Raw genomic sequence first — 27137 nt, forward strand, 5'->3', positions numbered from 1 at the left:
GTATTGCAAAATCTGAGGAATATTTGGCACAGCTGTATCAGTTCCTTGTGCCTGGTTCCAAGAACAGAATCTCCTCTATTTTTCAGCATAAGATTTTCTAGTACTAGGCCTTCTGGCTTCCAAAAGGACATCCATCACAGCTTTACTGAGAGGTGCGTTTTGTATGACTACATTATTAGCCATGCTGTCAGGTTTAAAGTTCAGAGTTGGCTGTGTAGGATCTGACTGTTTTGCTGGGACAGTAGCTGAGGTATCTGAGGTAAGGCCCATGCTGGGCATCGAGACAAGCTCCTTAGTATTGGCTACCAGTGCTAGCGGGGCCAGTCTAGGGCAATCGGCAACATCCTTGGCTTCTCCTGCCTGACCTTTAGGAGTACCTTGGGGAGGAGAGGCAGAGGGTGAAATGCACTGATAGGTGTTTCCAGCTGAAAGATAGGGCATCCACTTTCCATGCTTGTCTGTGATAAATCCTTGTGCAGAATCTTTTTAGTTGGTAGTTGTGAGAGGAGGCAAATAGATCCATGTCCGGGCATCCCCATTTTCTTGTTATCATGCTGAAGACTTGTGAGTCCAAGTGCCACTCGTGGGGATCCATGAGGTTTCTGATTAGTTCATCTGCCAGAGTATTTTTCCTTTCTGGCAGGAATTGTGCCTGCAGATGTACTTGGTAAGTCAATGCTGTGTCCCACAAAGTCATGGCTAGTCTGCAAAGGGGGCAAGAATGTGTTTATATACCACATGACCGTGGTGTTGTCTGTCTATCAGTAGTTGTCCTGGATGAAGTAGGTCCTTCAAGACTGTCAGGGCATTTTGAACTGCTAGCATCTCTTTTTGATTGATATGTAGATGCATTTGGTTTGAGGTCCATGTGCCCTGAATGCATCCTCCTGCTATGTGGGCCCCCCAGGCATAATCTGATGCATCCGTTGTTAGTGTCTGCCTGGCTGGTGGTAATGAGAATGGCTGTCCCTTGTTTTGGTGACAAGCCTTTGCCCACCATCGAAACCCCTGTTGCAGGCAGGGAATGAGAGTAATCATAGTTTCCAGGCTGTGGCAATGTTGAGTCCAAACACTTTTTAGGTACCATTGAAGTTTTCTCATATGCAGTCTTGCATATGGAATTAGTAGGATGCAGGATGCCATGAAGCCCAAAGCCTGCAGAATTTTTCTTGCATATAAATGGGCCTTTGTTGCCAACATTTTGAAATAGGTAGTCAGTTGACTTTGTTTGCCTGGCATGAGATAAGCCATCTGGGCAGTTATATTTAAGCTTGCACCCAGGAATATTATCTCTTGAGAGGGTACTAGTTTTGATTTCTTTTCATTGACTGTGTACCCTAGGCATGTTAGAAGTCTTTTCACAAACGCCAGATGCTGTAGAAGAATGTCCTTGTTCTCTGCTTGAATTAGACAGTCGTCCAAGTAAGGATATATTTGTATTCCTCTTTGTCTGTAGAATGTAATTACTGGTGCCAGGCACTTTGTATTGAGAATATTCCTGATCAGAAGAGGAATCAGAAGAAATGGAAACCTGATCTGAAGATTCATAGTCAGTCTCTTGCCTAGTAGTAGATAAGCCAAAGGGCAGTGCAGAAAATTGGTAATGCATTGAGCCAGCCTTGAATCTGAGGTATCTTCTGCATATTTGTCTGATTGGGATATGCAGGTATGCCTCTTTTAGGTCTAAAGTCACAAGCCAAGAGTTCTTGCCCAGCATGGGCAGAAGCTGCTGCAAAGTCAACATCTTGAATTTTGGTATATCCAGGAATGTGTTTAAAATAGATGGGTCCAGTATTGGCCTCCAGGCCTTGTCCTTTCTGGGTACCAAGAACAGTCTTGAGTAAAATCCTTGTCCCTGCTCTTGCTCTGGTACTTGTTGAATGGCCCCCATGTCCATGAGGGATGAGACTTGTTTTTGTGCCTCTGCCCATTGATTTTTTGGCAGATCTGGCCAGCCGTTTGCCTTTGGCAGGGTATGAAAATGGAACTTGTAGCCTTGTGTCACGATATTTAGGACCCATCTGTCCTGGGTTATAATGTGCCAGTTTTGTGAAAAAAGTGCTAATTGTCCCCCCATAAGGGTGCTGCCAGGAGATAAGTGCTTGGTGCAGGCAGGGGAAGTCATTGGGACTGTTTCCTGTATGGTTGTGATTTTTCTTCTTCAACGTTGGAAGTAGAAGCCCCCCATTGCTTTGAGCGGTATGAACCTTGCGTCTGGATCTGCCCCTTTGAGGTCTGTCTGACACAGGAAAGGACCAATTCTTTGTTGGCCAGTGTCTACTAAACCTAAGTGGCTGTACTTGTAAAAAATCTTTGACCGTTTGCATAGATTTAACTTTGTCCTCCATTTTCTTTAACACCTCTTCTGTCTTAACACGAAAGTATCATGCTGTAAAGGTGCATCTAATAATTTGACTTTAACATGAGCAGGCAGATTTTGTTCCTTTAACCAAGCATGCCTCCTAATTACAGAACCTGTAACTGAGGCCCTGCAGGAGGCCTCTAAACAATCAAATCCACATTGCAAAGTCTGCTTTACAACTTGTTCAGCTGCATGCAATAAATCCTGCATTTCCTTGTTTTCTGCACATTCAGAGTTTAACACAGTTTTCTGTTTAAGCAATGCCATGACATGTTGCTGATATTTGAGCATATGAAAATGATAGTTTAAGGCCCTTATAGCCAAGGTAGCAGATGTGTAAACCTTTTTCCCCATCTATCCAGTGTCCTAAAATCTCTGTCAGAGGGGGTAGGGTTTTTTGCAGCGGAAGCCTTAACTCCTTTGGGACCCTGAGAAATAGTTTCTGGGTCTGCAGCAGGGTTTTTAAAAAGGAATTTATGAGAGTCAGGAACCCCGTAATATCAGTCAGGCTTAACAGGAGCTGGAAGGTAAGGAGTCAGGGGTAAGACTAGACTCCGAAAACACATCATCTACAATGTCTAACACAGGTGCGATGGCTAGTGGCGTGTGTTGAGGTAGTAAAAGGAAATCCCTGAGCCTCATTTTAGATTCTGAAAAATATTGGCTCTCCCAGTGGAAATGCTCCCTCATGGTATGCAAGGTTTCCCCAAAAGAATAGTCCTCAGAAGGAGAAGCTGAAGGTATAGATTCTTCAGCATCAGAATCCTCACGGGGGGAAGAGAATATTCCTGATCAGAAGAGGAATCAGAAGAAATGGAAACCTGATCTGAAGATTCATAGTCAGTCTCTTGCCTAGGCCTCTTATCAGGAGGGGGATGGGAACCCCTGATCAAGGTAATCAAGTCTTCAGCCATTTTGAGCATCTGTTTTTTGGACATAGAGGCCTGACCACGTGGCTCTTGAGTTTGTTTCTTTGCTTTGGAAGGGTTTGCCTGTGAAGCTGAAGTCGGTTTGATGTAAAGATGTTTAGGTCTGAATACCCCCTCAGAAGCCGGTGCCTGCTCAGCGGCTCCGGAAACATATGAAGGGATAATATCTGAGGTTCCAATAAAATACCTAATACCTTGAGTTTCCAGTGGCATGGCCGACTCCACGTGGGAGTCGGTAGTGGCCTGCGACTCTAAAGTAGTGGGCATCAGGGGCTGCGAAAGCGCCTCACTGAGAACCGGCGACTGGCTTAGGAGAAGCTTCGTCGTCGGTTTTGGGCCTTGGTTGTCTATCTCTTTCCTTTTCTTTGCGTTTCTTGTGAACTCAGGTAGTCGGATGGTTATTCGACAACATTTCTGGATAATTAAACCGGCGTCCAAAATAGTTTAAAGCAAAATCATACAGACACTTAACAGTGCGTTGGTTAAATCTAGCACAAAACCGACAACCAGAAACATTGTGGTCACGGCCTAGGCAAGGAACACAGTAAGAATGAAAATCCTTATGAGGTATTTGCTTCCCACAAGAAATACAATTAACTTTTTCTGACATTGGTCTGGAGCAAGAAAAAGGTTTCCCCAATGGGGTACTTAGCTTTACTGAAGACTTCGGATCTAAAACTCAAACACGAAAATCTCAGGAGTTGGCCAATCGGCACTTGCGAACTGCTTCTGCTTCGGGCACCGCGCGGCAAGAAAGACTGAAGTAAATGGCGTCGGCCACATCTTCTATACCCCTGACGACCTGATGTCAGGGAAGGGGTGACAGAAGCCAAAGCAGGACCCAAGACTTTGGAATTCAGGCTGGCTGAGGGGAACCTGCCAGCAGGATTACCCTAATGTAATGACTGCAACAGTGAAACACGAAGAACATCCAGTAACATAACCCAAAGAGAAACAAAATGTTATAGAAAAACACAAAAATAAAAAAAAGTCAAGTTGAACTGAGACAGATACCTGGTGTCAAAGCCATGGCCTGAAGCTCAATGCCAAAAAGTGTACTGTCATCCCCTTTGGTAAAAACTCTGTACCCATGAACTACCACATAGCTGGTAGTCTACTTAATGCCGAAAATGTGATAAGACCTTGGGACACAGGTGGACAAGTAGTCTCTCCTTTGATAATCACATCGCCACAGTGGTCAGGAAATCCTTCTACGTGGCTCAGCTCATCACAAAAGGATTCTCATCCAGAAAAAGAGGTCATTGTTCCCCTCTACTCATCACTCATTAGACCCATTATAGAGTACAACGCCCCTTTTGGTATGTACCTCACAAGACATCTACAACAACTGGAAAGACCACAGACATACCTCACAAAGACGATTACTGGCCTCAAACAGATGCCCTATGCAGACCGTCTCAAAAAACTAGAGCTTTACTCCATCACATATCGCCTACTCGGGGGCGATCTCTGCCTAACATACACAGCTATGTCAAACTCAGAGCTGTTGGACATGCTCCACTTAAAGAAATCCCAATCCCTCTGAGCTACACACTCTAGGGACCTAAACCTTGTCACCACAATAAACAGAACATGCTGGAGGGATAGATTCCTGTCCCAGAGACTTCCCATACTCTGGAACAGACTACCCATGTCAAACAGAGCTCCTCATTAACACTCTTCAAGAAAAATCTTGATGATTGGATGGGAAATGGGAAATTCACCCCGGGGATCACTTCTGTGGCTCTGCTCGACAGGGGCACAGGAAAATAATTTTCTTGGGTAGTGAAAGCCAGGGTACATTTTTTGGCTAGGCTTGTATGGGCTCTAGGGCCGATAGCCTAGTACCTACCTATGAACCTATAAAAACACACAAAAAAGGAGTTTAATACATTTTTGCTTTTTCGTCTCTAACATTAACACGAGACTTCTTCAGACTGAAAGTACACAATTAAAAACTCACTTTTAAGACTTGCAAATAGATCACATGACACAAAGCTTAATGCTTTAACCCTTTTCAGCTTTAGATACAAAACTCTTCACGGTTATTTAAAGGGGGGGGTAGCAAGCATTTAACCTCACTTGCCATGTGTATTCCAACCACCCCAATCCTTCTTCAGCATTAAGCAACAAATCTAATACCAAAAATTTAAAATCAATTTTACAGACTCCATTTTTATAATGTCTGCTTAAAACATTTCTATTGTCATTACTAGAAACAGCATATTTGTGTTCATAAATCCTTTTATATAACTCAATACTCCACTTATACAACTTTACTGTCAGACCAATGGAGTTACAATGGGGGCAGCAATAGCCCCTAGTTATGCAAATTTGTTTATGCATGGAAGGGAGACTGTTAACATGTTACAAAGTAAGTTTATGAAAAGTGTTGTCACTTTTTATCAATTTATTGATGATGTGTTTTTAGTGTGGAGGGGCAATGAGCAACCTTTGAGTGAGTTTTTAACATATTTAAATAGTGTTTCTTCGTATTTCAAATTTTCTTGTCAATTTAGTGACATTTGTATTAATTTCCTAGATGTTAGTGTTTTTAAGGATAATGGAAAGCTAGTCACCAAGATTTATAAGAAAGAAAAGCAAAACAATGCAGATTTACACTACAATAGTATGCATCCAAAAAAGACTAAAGAAAATTTCGTCAAAGGGCAACTTTTAAGGATTAGTAACTTGACTATGAGATGAAGACTTTTTAAATGAAGGTCTGACTTTTTGTGATAAATTAATAAATATGGATTACCCTAGAGATTTGGTGTCGAACTCATTTGCTCACATAGAAAGGGAATTCATCAGGAAGGCAAAAGTAATCCATTAAGAAAAAAACCTAGAAAAGGAAATTAGGATGCCCATTGTTAATAGTGTTGATTCAGGTTTAATAAAAAAACGTTATTAATAACTGGAAGATTTTTGGTGGAAATGCCGCAATTCTAAATGTTATTGGTGAACGTCCTGCATATACACAACAGAGGGTGAAAAGTTTAAAAAAATTTCAGGCCAAACTAAATATGCCTAAGATTAAGAGTGAAAAAAGAGGCATGATAAAATATTTTAACTGCAATGTGTTTATACTGAAGGTCCAGATGTTATTAACAACTATAAAGTCAGTAAAAATGGTATTTATTCTTGTAAGTCCAAATTTGTATCTTGTTTTTTGTGTCTCCCGTTTGGCCTTTTATATAGGTAGGACGTCCCGTGAGTTATATAAAAGGATTTATGAACACAAATATGCTGTTTCTATTAATGACAATAAAAATGCTTTAAGCAGACATTACAAAAATGGAGTCTGTAAAACTGATTTTAAATTTTTGGTATTAGATGCTTTTAATGTTGATTTGTCACTTAATGCTGAAGAAGAATTGGGGTGACTGGAATACACTTGGCAGTTAAATGCTTGCTACCCCCTGGTTTAAATAACCGTGAAGAGTTTATTATGTATCTAAAGTGAAAAGGGTTAAAGCATTGAGCTTTGTGTCATGTGATCTATTTGTAAGTCTTAAAAGTGAGTTTTTAAGCATTTATACTACGGCATCGAACAGACTGTTAACCGAATGCCCTTTTATCAACACATATTGAGCAAAATATAAAAACCACGAATGGCCAAAAAAGCAAATTTTTCCAAGGGGGGAAAAATCTCTTGACCAATATATAAAAAAAAAATCAGACCGTATGAAGTGGGGGGGGGGGTTCACCCCATACCCCAACATGTGGGGGGCTGTGCCCCCCAATCCCCCCAACAAAATATACCAACCCTGAGATCGCACTACAGTGGAGGAAATGGCAACTCCACGATGACAGCCAAATAATTTTTTCCCCCTGGGAAAAAAATTCACTTTTGTAGTCGTTCGGGGTTTTTGTACTTCACTTAATGCGTGTCAATAAAAGGGCGTTCGGTTAACAGCCTGTTCTATGCTGTAATATAGACACAGTTTTTAATTGTGTACTTTCAAGTCTGAAGAAGTAGAGACAAAAGCGCTTACTGAAAGATTTATTAAAGTGTTTTTTTGTGTGTTTTTCGACAGACATTTTTATTCAGTTAGTTCAGTACGTTTATTCACTGTTATAGTAAAACAACTTTTTTTTGTTAAAGAAAGCTGTATTTATACATAAAGAAGGATATAAATAGACACAACTGTAACAGGGCCAAGTACCAAGAATGGTACGAAGAAAAAAGAGAAAGACAAATGGCAGAAAAAGAAATGACCCTGACGCCAGCGAGAACTAGAGGGAGGAAAGAAAGTTACTACTGTAAGAGTAACTAGAAAAAGAGCTATACTCAAAAATTTTAGAGAAATTACATCAAAAATGAATCTTACTTCTCAAGTTTGGATTGTTCGTCTTGCCACGATGGTGGCAAATGATATCTGAAGAGTTGGTGATGGGATAGAGCATTATGGGTAGAGGGGGAACTAGAGTTTTTGATCCAAAGTCTTGTTTATGTGGCGGAGTCAGATCCAAGGATCAGATCCTACACCCATTCAAGAGGAAGAATGAAAAGGACACTAGATTCTGGGATTTTGCTGTGAAGGTTTACAAAGAAAGGTCTTGTACCAGTCTCCCAGTACCAGAAAGATTTCTGAATAAAATAATTTTACTGTTAAATCTGACGGAACAGACTACATGACCTTCAGACGATGGCATCTGGTCTAGAATGATGGGGAACATGGAAGACTGACTGGATGAATGCAGAGGAATGTCTTGAAAGGAGGAGAGGCATTTCCACTGCCAACTGGAGTCCTTTCAAATGATTCTCAGTACACAAGTGACTGCAGTAGTTTGGGGCCACAGAGGAAAGTGAAGACATATACTTTGGTATTGCTTTACAAGACTGACAGGGTGGGAAGAGGAAAACACAAGAGGGGGGCATATAGTCAGTCTGTTTTTTTTAGCTAGTCTTAGCTTTTGGGAGGACTCTCCTTTCTTCTTGGAACTCCTTGCCATTGTTTTCTGAAATGTTACTAGCCTTACTGAAAATGCTTATTCTGATTCCTGACTGACAAATGTGTCTATCAAATTCTGCAAGATTAGAAAAGAAGTGCAACCCCTAAAATAACCTTTTCCTTTAATTTCTAAAGGATCTCAGCAAAGGAAGAGTGAAAAAAAAAAACATCCTAGGAAGTATTTAGGATCTCAGTTTTGAAAGCTTTTGGAAAATTCTGAGAAAGCAGCCAGACAACTCTTGTCAACAGTGACCCCAAGGCAGCTGAATCATCATCAACAATATCATAAGCACATCTGAGTGTGTGCTTGATTATCTGAGAGAGACAAAATATTTATGAATTCAGAGATTCCTTTGTCTCTGAAGAAGGGAGGTCAGCACTTATTCCTTAGTCTCTGAAGAAGGGAGGTCAGCACTTATCAGGCTTCTTCTGGGGGGAGGGGGGACAGGTAGCTTGTTTTCAGAAAAAATGCTGGCTGCAAAGAAAGCATCCTAAAAATTTGGCAACACAAGAGGGACATCTGCAAGTAGAAGAAAATTCACCTGTAAGAAAATCTGTTCCCATTTAAAATCTAAATGGCTTAAATAACCTTTTGCAAGCTCAACCAATTTTCCTTAACTGCTTTAAGAGAGAAGAAATGACTAATTTTATTTATTTTTTTCCTATTCTGGAGGCCAGAAGAGAGAGAAAGAATAACAGAAGCTTCAACAACAGTTTCTTCCCCAGGAGTCAGTGTCCTACGAGTGGCTTAGTGAAGGAGCATTTCCCAGTCTGTCCCCTTGTCAGTAATACTGGTTCTCCCCTATCTGAAACTGCCTGCCTCTTGGTCCTTAGTGGCTTCCCAAACAGCAATACAACATGGACCAAGAAACGTGATGGGCAATCCCAGAAAAAAAAACAGAGTGCCACAGTGGAGTCACTCATCAGACGCTGAGGCAAAGGTGAATCTGAAGTAAAGACTGAAGCACCCTGGTTTCTCTGTTTTTGCTGCACAGGGATGGAACAATTGAGTTAGAGAGACCCAGGTCCACGTCCCAGCTGCATAATGTGCCTGACAAAAACACAACTTGAGCCTTGAAGAGAGTCTGTGAAACTCCATGACAGGATAAACATGTTTTGAGGTATTTTTTTTAATGACGACTCCCCAAAACACAAATCCTAGCTCCTAGCCATAATATTTGGCAGAAAAGTGAATTTTTTTTCTGACAAAAAAAATAGCCATTTCCCTCACTGTATGCAAAAAATAAGACTTTGAGATGAAACTTTTAGCCACAACCACTAAAAATATCAGTTCAAGCTTGCAGCATAAATTTCTGCCAAAAAAGAAGCACCTTTCTCATTAAAAATGATAAGTGGAACGTAATTATTTATCTACCTAGCGTTGGTGTAGAACTAACCAACCGATCACCCTAAGCTCTCAAAGCAGTGCATTTTTTGGTGACAAGAAGGTTCTGAAGTTTTGGCTTTATCTTGCTTTCCTAGAGTCATGCAGTGGTTAGGGCACATGGAAAGTACCAAGCTTTGGAAGCTTGCTGAGTAGTCTGGTCCTTGGCAGGATATCCCTCATAGCTTAGGCTACTGGAACAGTGTACATCTTCCCCCTCACATCAGCTAAAGTACTGATGTGAACATAGGGTAAAGCACAGGGGCATACTGCATTACAGACTGTGAGCAGTGTTTTGCTGTTGTCCACATTTTATTTCACTTTACAATCAATTAGAATCAATGATCATCTAAACAAAGATCAGTCAGATGATCAATGTCCTTCAGTAATGAAACAATATACAAATGCACTTCTAAAACATGGTCCCACAGACTGCAATAAAGCAGTCATCCCTGCACTTTCAAAATGTTCACATCAGCCGCATTACTGGATGTAGAGGAGTTTGGACCTTAAAAAGCATTATTACAAAAATAAAATCCATACTTTTTGTCAAAGCATTTCTAATATATTTCTAGGCAATAAAGAAAAACAATATGGTCTGCATGTTAAGCAAAGTTACCACTTAATAACAGACTGGAAGATGCTGCAATGTTTCAGTTTCTCTTAAACATATATATATATATATATATTACACATACATATTAGTTACCTTTGGTACCAATCCAGAGCTGGTCTTGTTCTAGTTTAAATGTTAATCTCACTTTTCCTCCCGACTTGTTGTACATGCCTGCTAAAGGTACTGTTGGTAGCCGCTCCTGAAACAAAACAGAATGATCATTAATGGGCAGAACTGTGAAAGACTCTCAGTCATGGAACAATGTTACTTAATATTATTAAACCACAAAAATGCACATGCCTAGTGTCTTATTAATGTTGTTAAGTGCATTATAGCTACAATAACCAGTTAGGATTGAACCTTAGCTCATGGGTTAATGCTTCGGTACTGTTAATCAAAAACATAAAGGTGCATGCAGTTATGACTACCGTCATACTTAGATAAAAATACACACACACGCGCATGACCACACAGTCATACCTAGATCAAAAATACATGTCCCCAAACACACATGTACATCCACCAGTCCTCATATAAACTTCTTTCAGTATTGCACAATCCTACAGCAGGAACAAAAGCACTTAAACAAGGACTCAATCTGTAGAATGCCTATGAAATAACAATTACATTTTATATTTCTTGTTACTATGACTCCCTTACTAGGACAACGGTTTAGAAAATGGATGAATGGATTCTCCCAAGATATTTAACTTCTTTACAAAAATGTTTTAAATTTCTTGCATCTCGCACATCCCCCAGAATCATAATGCAGAATGTCTCAGCTTTTTCCGTGAAGCACTATTTTTCTATATTTATATACGTTTGAAGCACTAGTGGACAGATTTCAATTTTTCCCAAAATAAGTTTTAGACACGAGTAGTCAGAAATACAGTTGTCTCTTCAAGTCTCTCTGATGATTCTTAAATCCCCTCTCATATTTCTATATACAATGACAATATTTCTTCATGACTAAAACCTCCCAGACCAACAACTTTCTTTGTCTCTCTCTCTTTATTCTTACAGGTTCACTGGTGTATAACAAGGCAAAGAATCTGGAAGATCATTAAGAACCCAGCCACTTCAGTTTACATACGTTGCCTGTTCATAAGGGAGCGAGAGGTTAGACCAGGTATGAATTTATGGCTATCAATCCATTTGTCTAAATTAAACTTAAGGAGCATGATGGAGCTAACTTGTTTAATGTGGAGTATTAACTTATTCTACAGCTAGGGGAATTTTTTGGGTGAGATCTCTACCCAAACAACAGGTCCTGTTAATATTACAATGTAGGTTTAGGGAGAGTATTTGTGGCATTTTCATTTTATTAAAATGTAGGTCAACCATAAAAATGCCATTTGCAGCCTTGCAGACCAGGCATAGGTTGCTATGTAGTAGTCTATAAAAAACAGAATATAGTCAAGAGCTTTCAGATGCCCTGTATAAATAAGCCCAAGGAGCTTACACTGAGTGTTTTTTTTTTTTGTCTAACTGGACCATATACCTGGATAGATAGATAGATAGATAGATAGATAGATAGATAGATAGATAGATAGATACCAAAGAAGGCATTACATTTTAATATGGGTCTGAAAAGGGATGTGTAGAGTGGGAGAATGTGCCCTCAGTAATTAGCTGGGCTAGGCAGAGAATTTCCTAACAGCCGATACATTAATGGTCAACAGAGAGTTCACTATATGTGGGCAATGGTCTCTTGCACAATATGACAGCTTGCAGTTTCCAGTCATTAACACACCCTGTCAACCTGAGACCCCCTGACATCAGCAAAATATATGTCAAATAAATACGGCGATCATGGTGGGAGGGGGTTTTTCCACTGGGGATAAGCCTTTGTGTGGAAGGTGGGCCACCAATGGTGACTGAATGAATTATGTCTATTAGCCAATATCCTATCCAACAATATACACAAGGATTTATTTATATTTCATTGGGTCAGTTTATCAATAATACCAAAATATGGGACAGCACTGAAGCCTTGGCTAGGTCTTTACAGGACACTGTACCCATCTTCATCCAATACCTCTGTGACTCTCTCAAAAAACTCAGCACGTTGGAACAGACCCTTCACAAAGCCAAACTGTTTTGCATCAAGGGACTGTAAACTGCCAATATCCTTAATTATGAATTCTATGAGGCTACTAATTTTTTCTCCACTTCTTATGATACGTAAAATAGATAATCCACACAAAACCTTGCCCTTGCATACCGTCAGAAATTTCAATAAGCACACTAAACTTCTAATCAGCTCTATACACATACTACATACACATCAGATTTTATTCAATTATTCTGTAATACTCCCAGATTCAAGCTCCTATTTAGTTAACCATATCATGGTTGTGTCTAACTACATTTGTGGGGCTCCATTTAATGTAATTTGAATGGATGTATTTCTTTATTTGTTCAGGATTATGCCACATGTTATGTTGTAAACCAAAATGCAGTGTCTAATATCCAAGTGTGATTGCTCTTTTAATCATTGCTTGCCTTATGGAATAATCTGGTAGAGGTTATAAAATGGTATTGAGCATTATTCTGCTGTACTTGCCCTGTTTTAAAGGCTGTACTGCTTCACTGACCTTAACTGTGTTAACTACATCATGTCGATCACATTTGGCATCTGTTCCGTTTCTTTACTGTTTGAATATGTTTAACTTTGTTTTTTGTTGTTACTCATCTACCCCATTTTGCAATAAGAAACACGTCAATCTTTCATTCCTCAAAGAATATGGTAAACTGCTTTCAGTCTCTTTCCTTCAGCACTTCTTATACTTAAAAAAAATAGAAATAATTAGTTATGTACACACCATAACTTGGCATCTGTGTTGTCCATTTTCATTCTTCCTCACCAATGGGTTTGGATCTGATCCTCAGATTCAGCTCGGCCGCATATTCTAGATTTCTGATCCAGCTCTTGAGCGCCTCCCTCTATCCATAATGCTCCACTCCATCCCCAAAACTTAGATGGTCCAGAACAGAAAGTCTCCGGAAGCAATGATTCTTAAGGTGTAGGAGACTGGAAAGACCAGCCACGGTTCTGTTTGAGGATCTTGAGGATATCTCCAAATCTGGGGGATCCATCTCCCTCACCAAAATCAAGGTCTTCTGTGAGAGACTCCATGGGCCAAGTCTGCGTGTCTCCTCTCACATGTCCTCTTCCAAGCAACCCTCTCAGTGGGATATTCAGGAGAGGTATTAGAAAAAGGGAAAAATTCTTGAAGAGGAACTGTCCAGGAGCTGAAGTCTCCAAGGAAGGTAGGTTGGGGCCACCTCCAGATCACAGCCTTAAGGGGAGAACTGGATCCAAGCTGTCCGGGGTCAAGACTCTGATAAGAAGAGACAAATCCGACAAAACCGGAAGCAAACTCAACCTTTCGGATCCTGCACTGACATCTCAGACCACAGACCCTGCACTGATCACACGGTACCAGAGCAGAACTGATCAGGGACACTGTAGGAGTCAAGAAAGATATTTTCTTCGGATCCAATGTTGAACTTCTCGGAGATCTCGTATCCTGGGATTCAAACCACTGGTCAAATTGGAGGAAAACAGGGAATGGACTTGGTAAGTGCACTCAAGGAGCTAAGACCGGACAGAGCTGGCAGGACCCCCATCTGGATTTGAGCCCTGAGTAATTTTCACATCATCCTACCCACCATTCACCTCTGACAAACTCCTAAAAGACCTGGAAGATGATGTGAATGAGGGTCTGGTGTGTTTCTTCATTGTCTGGAAAATATGGCCTGACAGGAAAGGAGATACTGGTTTGATGATATACTCCCAGTGTATGGCTCCTGCAGGCAGAGCTAGATCTCAGATCCATAGCCTTGGTATCTGATGAAGAGGTTGAAGGAAAAGAACTACTGGAGCTGATACTGTAAGATCTGAAAGCAGTTTACGATCCGAAGGAAGGCTCCCAGTTTTAGGATCTGAAAAGGTCGGTTCCGAAATTTCTTGGAACTTCTCCAATGGCTCTGACAAAGCTCTGGGAGACTTTGGAGGAGACCTCTTTTTGGTTTCCAAAGAAACAGATTTCACTGATTTGGTGGGGGTTTGGGCCCCAAAAGAAGAAGGAAAGAGACCTTTGAGTATCAGTTTGTTGCACCTGCTGACTAATGCTCTGGGATTAAAAGCTGAGCATACCGAACATGCTGTACTGAGGTGATCAGGTCCTAAGCAATAAGCCTACTTCTTGTGGGCATCTGAATTGGGGATCTTATGCCCACAAGAAGTGCATTTCTTGAACCCTGTCTGTTTCTCTGACATAGCGGAGAGGGGCAAAGACAGAGCAAGTCACACAAGCACACAACCAATCTAAAACAAAAAGAAATAACCAGCAATGGTATGATACAAACACCTAAGAAGGTAAATTAAATATACAAAAATGGTATTTGACAGCAAACTACTGAAGTAGGAGAGAATTGTACAGTACATGGAAAAAAGAAAACACACTAATTCCGAACGCCAGAGAATGTCTTGGAAGGGGAAAAGAAATTGAAAGGGTGAGAAGAAACTGAAATAGGAAAACTATCCAAAAAGTTTAGCCAAAAAACAATCACTTACAGCTCGAGAGCGGAACCAATGTCTAACCATGAAGGCAGCAAATGAGATCTGAGTTGCTTGAGATGGAGCAGAGCATTATGGGCAGAGGGAGGAGCTCAAGAGCTGGATTAGAAATCTAGAGTATGTAGCACAGTCTGATCAGAGGAAGAAAAGGCCAACATCAGATCTTTTGTTACCCCTCACATTGACGTACATTCACCTGTCTTCACCATCATGCTAACTCGTGCTAATAGCTCTTTTTAATACTTTATTTTCCATTAATCTGTGGTATGTCCTGTAAATCTCACTCCTAGATTATGGCTTATATTCAAAGTCTGTTCCTCAGAGCTATTCGTGCCTAGGCAATCCCCAAATGGTGTTCTCGTCTAGAGAGGAGTAGGAGCTTTAAAAAAAAAGGTCCTCTAGATTTGGAAATAAAATGTTCAGCTCCAGGCAAAGACTACTATATTACTACATAATATAGCAGCTCTTTCCTACCTCTCCTACAGAACATCTTGCTACAGATAGAGTATTCCTTGCACGTACACACACAAGCAAGCAGTATTTTAAATCATTTAAGCAGCTGTAATGTTAACCACGGCTGCTATACGTTTACTGTCATTCATGCTGACCCACATGGACAAATTCTCACTTCTTTAACATTGCCAATCAGTCCCCCAAAAATCTGCACCTGGGGTAACTACCCCCTTTTCCTCACCATAGCTATGGCTTTGCTATTACTTCTACCAGTTTTATTCCTTCTACCAACAAACCTGTGTCATTTCCATCCCTTCAACTCCTATACCATGTTTAAGCAATAAATCAAACCACAAACAGCAGTGTGAAATAAATTATTTGATCCAATGCCCCAAAAGAACCATCTCACTACCAATAAACCAACAGGATTCTATAGCTACTGCTTTCATTTTCCAACAGAAACTAAATTTTATAAAGATTCTGGTAAATACTTAATACTCCCCACTGGGAGACCAAAACTGCACCCTTAGAAACAGTCAAGATAACATTCTAATACATTCCAGGTCTATTTTAAAACATACCATACGTGAAAAAGCCTTTTCAGGGACATGGTTTGCTCTTTGAAACCACCTACCAAATGTAGTAAAGAGTAACCACAAGTTAGAGACTATCAAAAAAATCATTAAAAGAAACTCTTTTGGAGAAGGCCAAATGTTCATGCTTTTGTGATACTGGCTAAGAACTGAAAACTTGATCACTAATTGAACCAAATGTTCTGTGCAACAGTACCTCCTTTTATAGTGTGAATACACTACTTCTCTTGTACACTGTGGATATATATATATATATATATATATATATATATATATATACATAATTTCTTTTATATATTATGCATAACTGATATTACTACTCTTTGTATAGTTTATAACATCTTTATCTCTTATACCCAACTACGCAACTATTTTAAACTGACTTATGTATGTACTCACTCATACTCTCTCTTATTTTTCTCTGTGCTCAAGTTGTGGCTGAAAAGAGTAAGACCACCAGCCCACTTATTGGTAAACAAATTGAAAATAAAATTAAAATTTAATGGTACTAACTGCACAGCATTAGCCATGTTGTAACAATTTGCATTGTTTAAATATGTATACACTGATGTTTTGTATTCACTAGACCCAATATTTATCACCCAAGTAATCCGCATACAAATTAGACCCATCTGAGCTACCAGTATGTCCACTACCACCATAAATATCCAGACAGAACAAATCTTCATCCAGAATACCTGTTCCTATGGGAATGAACCAGGAGGGAAAAATTATCTTAAACACTGTGTGTAAGACAAATGAATTGCAGAGGTATTATGCCCTTAAACTTTCATCTTGTAAAATGAATTGGCAGTCATCCTCCTAACCAAATGCATACATGTATTGCTACAGAAATAACAAACGTTATGGTTCTGTGGAAATTAAGTAATTGCTCACACTATAAGCTGCCAAGAATGGCACCCAGCACTCAGTACCAGACATTATGCTCACCTATGAATGTCCCCTGAAAAAAAATAAACACATCCAAGGATGATCTGAAAACTGACCCCCCCCCCCTTATCATTTGGGCAATCTGCACCCCTCAATACTCTGTGGTAGCACACCTATAATTACATTGTGGGACTACATGCCTCAAGAAAATACTTTGCATATCATATATGCATGCTAATGCATGCAGTCAATAACACCTCTGTAAGGAGATGGCACTCTAAAGCTCATACAAATATTTTAAAGTCTTACTCTACTGTGCACTTTAAAATGGCAGTTTATCTTTCACCTGCTGCAGTGAAGTCCACCGAGTCAGCTACATTATTACATCCAAATTAACATTCTGCAAATGCAAACCCAAACTGCTCTCCAACTGGTGCCAGAACAGGGCTTCAGCACTGTAAAGGTCTAATGATCTGCACATGTTAGATGATTTACATGAACAGGTTTGCACTTACTATAATGATAGACCCAGATGAGCAGTCAGTGTTAACTGGAGGACTAATGTCACCAGGTGTTGGGGAGCTTGGCATCTAAAACTTTCACAATTTACTAAACCCCACTCCCATTTACCTACAATGCTCTGTGTTCGCAACCTTTCTTGCCAGATGCAAATCAGACAAAATAATCACAGACCAAGAGACTAAATCAGCAAGAAGGTGGGTATTATAAAAGAACAGACTTGATCATCCAGACATACTATTATGGTAATTTTATAATTTATGCAACTGGTATGAAGAGGTCCGTCCTTGTTAACTGCTGAGCCCAAACATCCTATTTCTTAGTAAATTCCCTCATGGGAGCATAGCTCTTATAACTGTGGTCCTGAAGAAAGACCTAGACCTGGAAATAACATTCAATTTAGACAGCCTTGAGAAAGTATTTATAGAAAGCAAAGTAGCTGCCACACAAACATCTAAAGCTGCACTGCAGGAAAAAAAAGCCTGGGTAGCCACTGTTCTGGCTGCACGGATTTTAGGTTCAGAAGGCAAAGATTCACTGCAATTTTTATAGCAAAGTTTAATACAGTATGTTATCACATCTTATAACCTAGGTAAGTAAGAGTCATGTCTGAAAGATTTACTTCCGTCTTTACATATGCTTAATTTATGAACATCCCTACAAAGTAATACTCAGTGTTCTGTCTGTGCAGCTGGAAAATACAAACAGGCAAATGAACTGACTAGTACAGAGCAGATTCAATGGCTACTTTAGGCATGAAAGAATGACCAGTATCAATGGATCAATGGATACTTCATCTTTGTGAGATACCAGGCAAGGAGAATGCAACACCAATTCCTTCACAGCAGCTAGACATATGGTAATCCCAAAAATATTAAATCTACAGAATCTGGTTCAAATCAGGGGTGAGCATTTCCTGTATAAAATACAAATCCCAAAGAGGAATAAGTAAGGTATCCTTCAAAGAGGTTATGTATACTTTTAATGATGCCAAGGGCATGGGGTATAAACCCTGACAAAAATTGGGTACAAATGCCAGACATACTTTTACAGAAAAATAACCGATAAATAAAACACAGGGAGAGGGCTTCATTATGCAGTGCCTTCCCCATCTTTGAAATAGACTTCAGCAGCAAATCAAACTATGTGATGCATTATCTTCCTTCAAATGGGGAATTTGCAAATTCACCCTGGCTTGACTAGCACAGCCCTCCTTGAAAACAAGGTGCAGTCTGAGAGTGGGTACTGGCAAGAAGTAAATGTTCACAAGATTCTGCCTTGTATTTCCTACAATTCCTATGACCTCTGTCAAAATTTTGCAACTAAAAACTAAGACCTTAAGCACTAGGAGCAGTGAATGGGACCATTTCCCCAAGTCAATGCCCAAATGGAAAAATGTGTCCATTTGCTCGTGGGTCTTTCTGGTACTGAAATTCTGTGCAGAAAACTAGCCAAGGTAGTTAGGCAGAATGTCTGGCCAATAACTGAAATGAAGAAACCCTAAGGTTAAGCAGAAGAACTGATATGGGATTACCCAAGGAATGGGAAAGGTAAGACCATGAAGACCTTTGTGAATGAGGCTTCACTATTAAATGATGTGTCAAGCAAGGGTAAGTAGATCTATTATAGTCAAAATGGGGCTATATGAAGGACCATGGACTGTCCTATGTGGATTTCTGCATGAATCTCATTATCAGAACAAATGGGGAGAAGGCAGAGTCGGAGTCAAGGAGGGTTATTTCTAAATGGCAGCATCCCTGAGACATTCCTCCAGTGGAAAATGAGGGGGAAAAGCTGCTGTTGTACTTGGTAGTGGTTGTGACTATAGATATTCCCCCAGTGACGGATCATCATCTGGGCTGAGGCACCACTCATGTGACATCAGAAGGCATTGGCTGCCTCTGTTCATAGGTTCACAGGTTTGTACAAGGCTAACTATCACTAGGGTTATAATCAGGGGCCTGGGAAATGAATCATTTGCAGGCTGCCTATGTCCATTACAAACACAGGTGTCAAATCAGGGATGAATTCCCTGTGCCCCATCCAGTTGTCCAAGTTGCACTTGATTTGGGTTACGGAGGAACTCTGCTTCACATGGATACAAACCTGTCTCTCCAACAGCTCCTATTTATTATTTAGGCAAGGGTTAAGTCTTTATAACAGGTAATTCTGTTGCGGTTTGTTTTGTGGACATGCAGGTGGTCCCATCAGGGTGAGGCCTGACAACACCTTGTATACCAGGCATAGATCTCCCTTCAACAGCCTGTGGAAGACAGAATGCAGGACATGGCTTTGAGAAGGTCAGCACAGTACATGTTATTCATGCCCTGTAATCTTTTGGCAAGAAATCTCTGAGAATATTCCAATTGTTGGATATACCTGGTTAGCTACATAACAAACAGGGCAGTGTACTCAATGATAGGTCTGATGAATACAGAATACAGTGGAACAATTCCCCAAAAAGAAAGCATCTGGCTGTTAAAGCCCATTCCCAAACCCTCACTGCTTTTCAATAGATGGGGTAGGATTGTGCTCCCCATGCATGCTGATATACTAGACAGAATGACAACTGTCATCTTCAGACCACTGATGTGCAATCTGCACTTGAAATGTGACCACACACCTTTAACAATCTGTCCCCAACAACACTCCTACAACACTACAGCAGAAGAATTTGTGGTGATGGTCATTAAAAGGAAAGGAAATTGAAATGGGTTACCTAAAGTCAGGTTTGGTATACAAAGTTACAATCTTCAATGAGACTTGCAGGTCTTCAAAATGATTATGCTTTGTTGTGTGCTGCTGCAGCAAATTGTTGAGACTACTAAAGAACTATCATGTAAATTTTGGCAATGCTGAGAATAGGAATTACAGCCATCATCACTCCTAGGATCCTGTGGGAAAGACTGGCCAAGACAAATTGTGACGGAACAGTTTGACTGACCAAATTCTGAAGGGTTACGATCCTGTCCATGAGTAAGCAAACTCTGTATGACACTATATCTAGGCTGTAGCCTATAAATCTGAGTAGTTGAGATGACGCCTGCTGAGACTTCGTGGTGTTCAACAGAATACCCTGAGACTGAAACAGACTGCAGACACTTCTGGGAAGAGATTTGTTCCTTCACGAAGGAATAGGATAGCCAGCCAGTCATCTACATAGGAATATACATTGAATAAGAGGTTGCAGGAAGTGAAGGTCTCTATGGACATGCACTTGGTGAACATCATGGGGGATTTGGTTAGACCATATGGAAGTGGCTGGAACTGGTACAGCCTTGTCCCTACTCCAAAGTAGGACAAAATGAGAGAGTCTGGAATTGGTAATGACTGACTCAAAATCAGAAGTATGGACACTTCATAGACTCCTTGTCTATTTGTATGTAGAAATGGGCGCCTTGGAGGTCAAAAGAGCACATCCAGTCTCCTTATAACAAACATGAAAGGATGGATTGCATAGTAACCATCTGAAAGGTTTCTTCTGGAAAGAAGGTGTTTAGGTTGCTGTCTAGAATGGGCTTGAGGTCCCTTGCTCTCACTGGTATCAAAAAGAACCTGGAATGCACTGCTTGAATTACTCTGTTTGTAGTAGATTCAAGACATCCTCCTTTCCTGTATTTTTCTAAAGGGGTATTACATTCAGTAGGGAGACCGAATGGGATTGTCCAGGATGAATGAAATGGACACTTTATAAATTTTGGATATTATCGACCATATACACCAGTCTTGTATGATGGCCAGTCACACAAGATGATGGAAGGACTGCATCCAGACTAGGACAGTCTGGCAAGTCCTCAGGGATTTTGCAGTTGCTGTCCTCCAGTAAGAGGACCACAATTTATCTGTTGTCCCCATTGTTTTCACCTCAGGCTGGGGTGACAGCTTTGAAAGTTAAGAACATTTTGGTTCATTACAAACCTCTGATTTTGCTGCTGCTAGTCATGCTTCAACCAAAACTGAAGTTGGCTCCACTGTTTCTTGAGATAATGTGCTGCAAACTGAGATTTCACACCAATAGCGATGAGGTTTTTAATCTTTTTCATATTTTCCAAAATGTATTTTGACATAACATTAAACACAGTGCTGCTCTGAAATGGCGAATTCACAAAGGTTACCTTGGTGTCCTCAACAAAATCAGTTAGTGAAGCCAGTTAGTTACAGTTGGGTGTGTCAATGCATAACAATGCCGGCAACAGCAACTCTGACTGCAACCTCAGCGGAGTTGTAAGTCAAGCATATATTGAGGCTTAGTATAGAGTAGACAGCTGCTAAGACTGCACCTTCGGTTTCAGCTGTATTTCTGGCAACTAGTTCACAGGCAATAATATCTCAATAGCCAGTTCTTACCAGAAATTACTACATGACTCCCTCTTGTAGAAGGAAGTAGCAGTCCACAAAAAACACAAACTGTCAGGACAAAAAAGGAGCCATAAAGATGATAGAGCATACTAGGGAGGATAAGGAAGAAATGAAGTGCTCTTACTATTATGTAAGATGCCCAGAATATCTATATAGAAAGCATTCCAAAAGATTACAAGAGAAATTATGGAGAAAAGAAAAATACTTACACAAGAAAAACTGTCTAAAGCTTCAAATGCAAATTTGTGTTCATCAATACAACAGATAAATGAAAAACACTGCACACACAAAAACTTTAAGCAGCTTGGAAAAAGAAGTGACAGAAGTGTGAAAATATAAAGCACAAAACCTAAAGCTTTTTGAAAGGTACAAAAAGAAATGTGAACATAGGAAAGAAAGAAAGAAATCTGATATGCTGTAATATTTATGCAAAGAAGAAAGCCAAATTAATTAATACAACAAAAGCAGCTCCAAAGACATTTGAAGAGAAACACAGGCAAACACATCAGGGTATGAAAAATGTCATAATACAAAAAAATAAGATCACAATCGTCCATCTACAGACCCTGGAAACTACAGAGCTGCAAGTCTCACTACCTTGACCTGGCCAAGGGATTTGACATAAAACTCCACTCGAGCACTGTTGACAACCTCAAGAGGTTGGGTACAAACCTGCATGTCACCCAGTGGATAGCCAACTGGCTCAGAGACAGGACTCAGGATGTTAGAATTGGGGAGTCCACCTCTACAAAGAGACCAGTCACAACTGGAGTCCCTCAGGGATCAGTCCTTGGACCTCTCCTTTTTGGCATTTATTTCTCAGATGTCAAGGCCAATGCCAGTAGTCGCTGGCTGACTAAATTTGTAGATGATTAGAAATTAGGAGCAGTCATTGAATCTCACACTGACACACATGTTCTCCAGGAGGGGCTGACACAGACAAACAACTGATGTCAGAGCCATGGACTAAAACTAAATGCCAAGAAATGCATAATAGTATCCTTTGGGAAGTCATCCATCCCTGGTAACTATCACATTGACAACACACCCCTTACAGTTGACCCAGTAGTCAGGGACATAGGGACACACACATACACAGTGATCGAGCCTTTGATCATCATGTGTCTACAATGGTGAGGAAATAATTATATGTTGTGCAACTTATAAACAAAGGTATGGCATCTAAGTCCAAGGAAGTCATTGTTCCACTGGATTTGGCATTTATCAGACCTACCACTGAGTACAATGTCCCCTTTGGTATGTACCAAACCAGGCATATCTAACGACTGGAATGTCCACAGAGGTTCCTCACAAAAAGAATACAGGGCACAAGTAAAATGTCCTATTCAGACTGCTGCAAGGCCCTATCCCTGTACTCTGTCCCTACAGGCTTTTGAGGGGAAACCTAAGCCTGGCATACAGGGTACTGTTAGACCCCACTCTGATGGACCTCCTGCATCTTCACGAAACAAACAGCACCAGAATTACCCGTTCTACAGACTTAAACTTTGCCTGTGATATAAATAGGACCTCCTGGAGAGATAGGTATGTATCGCAGAGACTGCCCTGTCTATGGAACAGGCTGCCCACCCACGTGAAGCAGAGTTCCTCCCTAACCCAATTCAAGTGCAACTTGGACAATGGGATGAAAAACTGGAAATTCATCCCTGGTTTGGCATCTACGTCTCTAATGGACTCGGGTAGCCTGTAAATCACCTCCCAGGCTCATGCTTACACTTATCAAGGTATCAAAACTTGTCAGAGATTTGGGATGCATGGCTAGGCTTAAAAAGGCCCTTGTGGTCATTAGCCTAGTAAACACCTAGGAACCTATAATAGGGGAACGTAGAACAAACAACTATAAGCTGAAGTTATGGAACACCTGTGAAGTGAAGGATTTGGTTTATAAACTCTAACACAGGTTATGTTACACCACAATAGAACAAGGAGTCCCCAATTTAGAGAGAAACAAGTGGTGCAGGAGACATCTGAAGAATATGGACATAAGAGAGAGATTTAATATGGTGCTATATTTTACGCAAAGAAAAAAGCAAAATTAATCAACACAAAAAAGCAGTACCACAGATATTTGAAGAGAAATACAGGCAAAGGCATCCAGATATGGAAAATTTCACAATACAAAAAAAAAGTAAACAAAGGGAAACTAGAAAGGAGGATCAGTAATGGAAACATTAAATAAATGAAAAAAAGAAGTTATGTACCTAGCATAATGTTCCATGTTAGTAGTCTTCTTCTAATCCTTCTTTCTTGCTGGTTGGGTTTGGAGCCGATCCTCAGCTCCGACTCGGCCATCTTCAAAAGCTCGAGAGCTGCTTACTGGCTCGAGGCCCCCCTATATCCCATGATGCCTGGCGCTAGATACCCAGATCTCATTTGGTAAGTCTAACTGCAGACATAATAATAAAGGAATCCTATCCTAGAATGCATAACTCCTACTGGAGAGACTACTAGTCAGAAAGGAATAGCCAGAGATGACAGCCAGCAAAAAATAAAGAACAACTCTTCTCGGTCCACTAGGATAGGGGGATGGAGGGTGGGATGCAAGAAAGAAGGTGAGAAGAAGACAACTAACATGGAATGTTATGGTAGGTACATAACTTCTTTATGTTAAGTTGCCTATCTCGCCTTCATTCTTGCTGGTTGGGACAGAGTCCCTAGCACCTAAAATCCTGGGTGGCTTATCAGAAAAGACTCTTCAGAACAGTGGAACCAAAATCAGCTTTGCTCCTGGAAACCAAATCCAACTTGTAATGCAAAATGAAAGTATGTGGGTTGGCCTATGTAGCCGCAGCCCAAATAGATTTCATGGGCAGCCTAGCCTGAAAGGCCACCGAAGTAGCTAAAGCTCTGGTGGAGTGACCTTTTGGTTTAACTGGCAAATCTTTATTCCTCAGCTGATATATGAATGTGATGATAGAAGTCAACCACCTGGATAAGGTTACCTTGGAGACCGGAAGACCTTGTTTACCTACTGCATAAGACAGGAAAGGTTGATCTGATTTTCTAATGTCCTTGGTTCTATGCAAATAAAAGCGTAGATGCCTGTGAACATCTAACTGATGCAACTTATATTCCGCCCTGTTGGAGTGGTTAGGGAAAAACACAGGAAGGTCTATGGACTGATTCAAGTTACTCTCTGAAGAGACCTAAGGAAGGAAGGATGGATTAGTCCTAAGAGCAACCCTGTTATTGTGGAACACGAGGTATAGGGGAAGAGTAGAAAGAGCCTGTAGTTCCGAAACTCTTCTGGCTGAAGTGATAGCTACCAGAAAAAGGGTTTTCCAAGATAAGAACTTCAATGAACAAGAAGCTGCAGGTTCGAAAGGGGGCAAAATTAGAGAAGCTAAAATCAAATTTAGATCCCACGGTGGTGGAGGATCTCTCACTGGGGGCCTGAGCAGAGTGGTTCCTTTGAGAAAAGCTTTACACAGCTTATGAGGCATGATACTGTTTTCAGACAGGCCAATGTGAAAATTTGAAATTGCAGCTAACTGAACTTTAATTGGAGCGGAAGCGGACCCAGCATGGAAGAGTACCGCAAGAAATTCCAAAATGTAGTGTACAGGGCCTGAAAAGGGGTCTATACTTTTAGCCTCTGCCCAGGAAGAAAAACGTTTCCACTTACTAGCGTAAGTTTTTCTAGTCGCAGACTTGTGTGATGATAAAATGATTTTGCGCACAGAGGGGGAGATATCTGGAAGCCTGGCTAAAGTTGTAAGTGGAGCAACCAAGCTGTGAGCTGGAGAGAGCATAGGGATTGGTGCAGACCACCCGATTGATGAATCAGGTGGTCTGGAACTAGGTCCAGAGTGCAAGGCTGCTCGAGAAGATAGCGATGCAGGAATGGGAACCATATTTGTCGAGGCCAGTAAGGAGCAATGAGGATCATTTTGCAACCCAATACGGTAGCTTTCTGAATTAGCTTTGGGATTTTGGGAAAAGGAGGGAATGCATAAAGAAGTCCCTGAGGCCAATCGTGGACTAGAGCATCTCTGGGGGAATGCCCAGGAAATGGAACTTGCTGTTGAAGGGAGTTGCAAAAAGGTCGCAGCAAGGTTGGCCCCATTTGCGGAAGATTTAGTCTGCAACTACCTGGTGCAGAGACCACTCGTGAGGCATGAGAATTGCTCTGCTCAGTCTGTCTGCTATGACGTTGGACCTCTCAGGGATGTGCGTTGCAATCAGAAACAGTTGGGAAGAGATCGCCCACTGCCAGAGTCTGAGTGCTTCTCGACATAGGGGGTAGAACGCGGTTCTGCCCTGCTTGTTGATGTACCACACTACAGACATATTGTCTGTTTGAATTGCAATGGTCCCGGTAGGAAGAGAGCCCTGAAGAGTCTGCAACGCTAAGAGCACGCCCTCATCTCCAAGACATTTATGTGCAGATGGTACTCGTGAGGTTGCCTGGTGCCTTGGACTGTTCTGCCCTGATAATGCCTCCCCCACCCGATCAGGGAGGCGTCCGTGGTCACCGTAGCAACTGGAGGGCAGAGAACAAATGGTCTGCCGTGGAGCACTGATGTGGAGACCATCCACCACACAAGATGCTTCTTGCATGCTTGTGTGATCATAATCATGTAAGACATGGGAAGCTGCTGGAAGGACCATTGTGTGAAAAGAAGCCACTGGAGAATCCTCATGTGAAAACGAGCTAGAGGGACAAGTATGATCACTGCTGCCATGAGACCCAGAGTTTGAAGAACAAACCTGGCTTGAATTCTTTTGCATGCTAATAAAACCTTCACATGCTGACGAATCACTAACACCCTGTCTGGTGGGAGGCTCGCTAACATGTCTTTGGTATTTAAATTTGCACCTATAAAGGTGATAGATTGACAGGGCGACAATTACAGACTTTTCAAAATTTATTGTGATACCTAGCCTGGAGCAAGTGTCGATGGTGCAGTCTCTGGCTCGCAGAAGGTGATGTCTGGTGGTAGCAGTGAGGAGCCAGTCGTCGAGATATGGAAATACCTGGAATCCTTGCCGTCTCATACATTTGGTAAACACCCTGGGGGCTGTGGTGAGACCAAAGGGCAGAGCTCTGAACTGATAATGGCTGGCTCCCAGCCGGAAGCGAAGGAATCTTCTGGAGAGTCTGTCCATTTTGATGTGGTAGTACGCATCCTGAAGATCTATAGAGCACATCCAACTGTCCTGACCCAGGAAGGGCAACATGGACTGTAGCATGACCATCCGGAACTTCTTTCTTTGTACAGACCTGTTCAGTCTGCTGAGATCCAGAATGGGTCTCCAGTCCCCTGTCTTTTTTGGTACAAAAAAGAACCTTGAGTAAATTCCGGATCCTTGTTGGTCTGCTGGGACTTGCTGGATGGCCCTTTTTCTTAGCAGTTTTGAGACTTCTTGCACTGCTTGGTCCCTTAGATTGGGTGGAAAGTCTGGAAGGGTCTTGTTTGACCTTAAGGGGGTGTGAACGAAGGGGATTCTGTAGCCTCCGGATATG

The 27137-nt window shown here is 41.1% G+C and overlaps 1 protein-coding gene across 1 annotated transcript in view; it reads right to left on the reverse strand.

The window, feature by feature from the left end:
- Positions 1-27137, reverse strand: part of UBFD1 (ubiquitin family domain containing 1) — an 896669-nt gene that overhangs the window by 360062 nt on the left and 509470 nt on the right. Inside the window, exon 5 of the mRNA XM_044089298.1 lies at positions 10343-10448. Coding sequence (XP_043945233.1) covers positions 10343-10448 — 106 coding nt within the window. The remainder of the gene's footprint in view (positions 1-10342; positions 10449-27137) is intronic.

This window comes from Protopterus annectens, chromosome 12.part0, assembly GCF_019279795.1.
Source record: "Protopterus annectens isolate FY-2018-M chromosome 12.part0, PAN1.0, whole genome shotgun sequence".
NCBI lineage: Eukaryota > Metazoa > Chordata > Ceratodontiformes > Protopteridae > Protopterus > Protopterus annectens.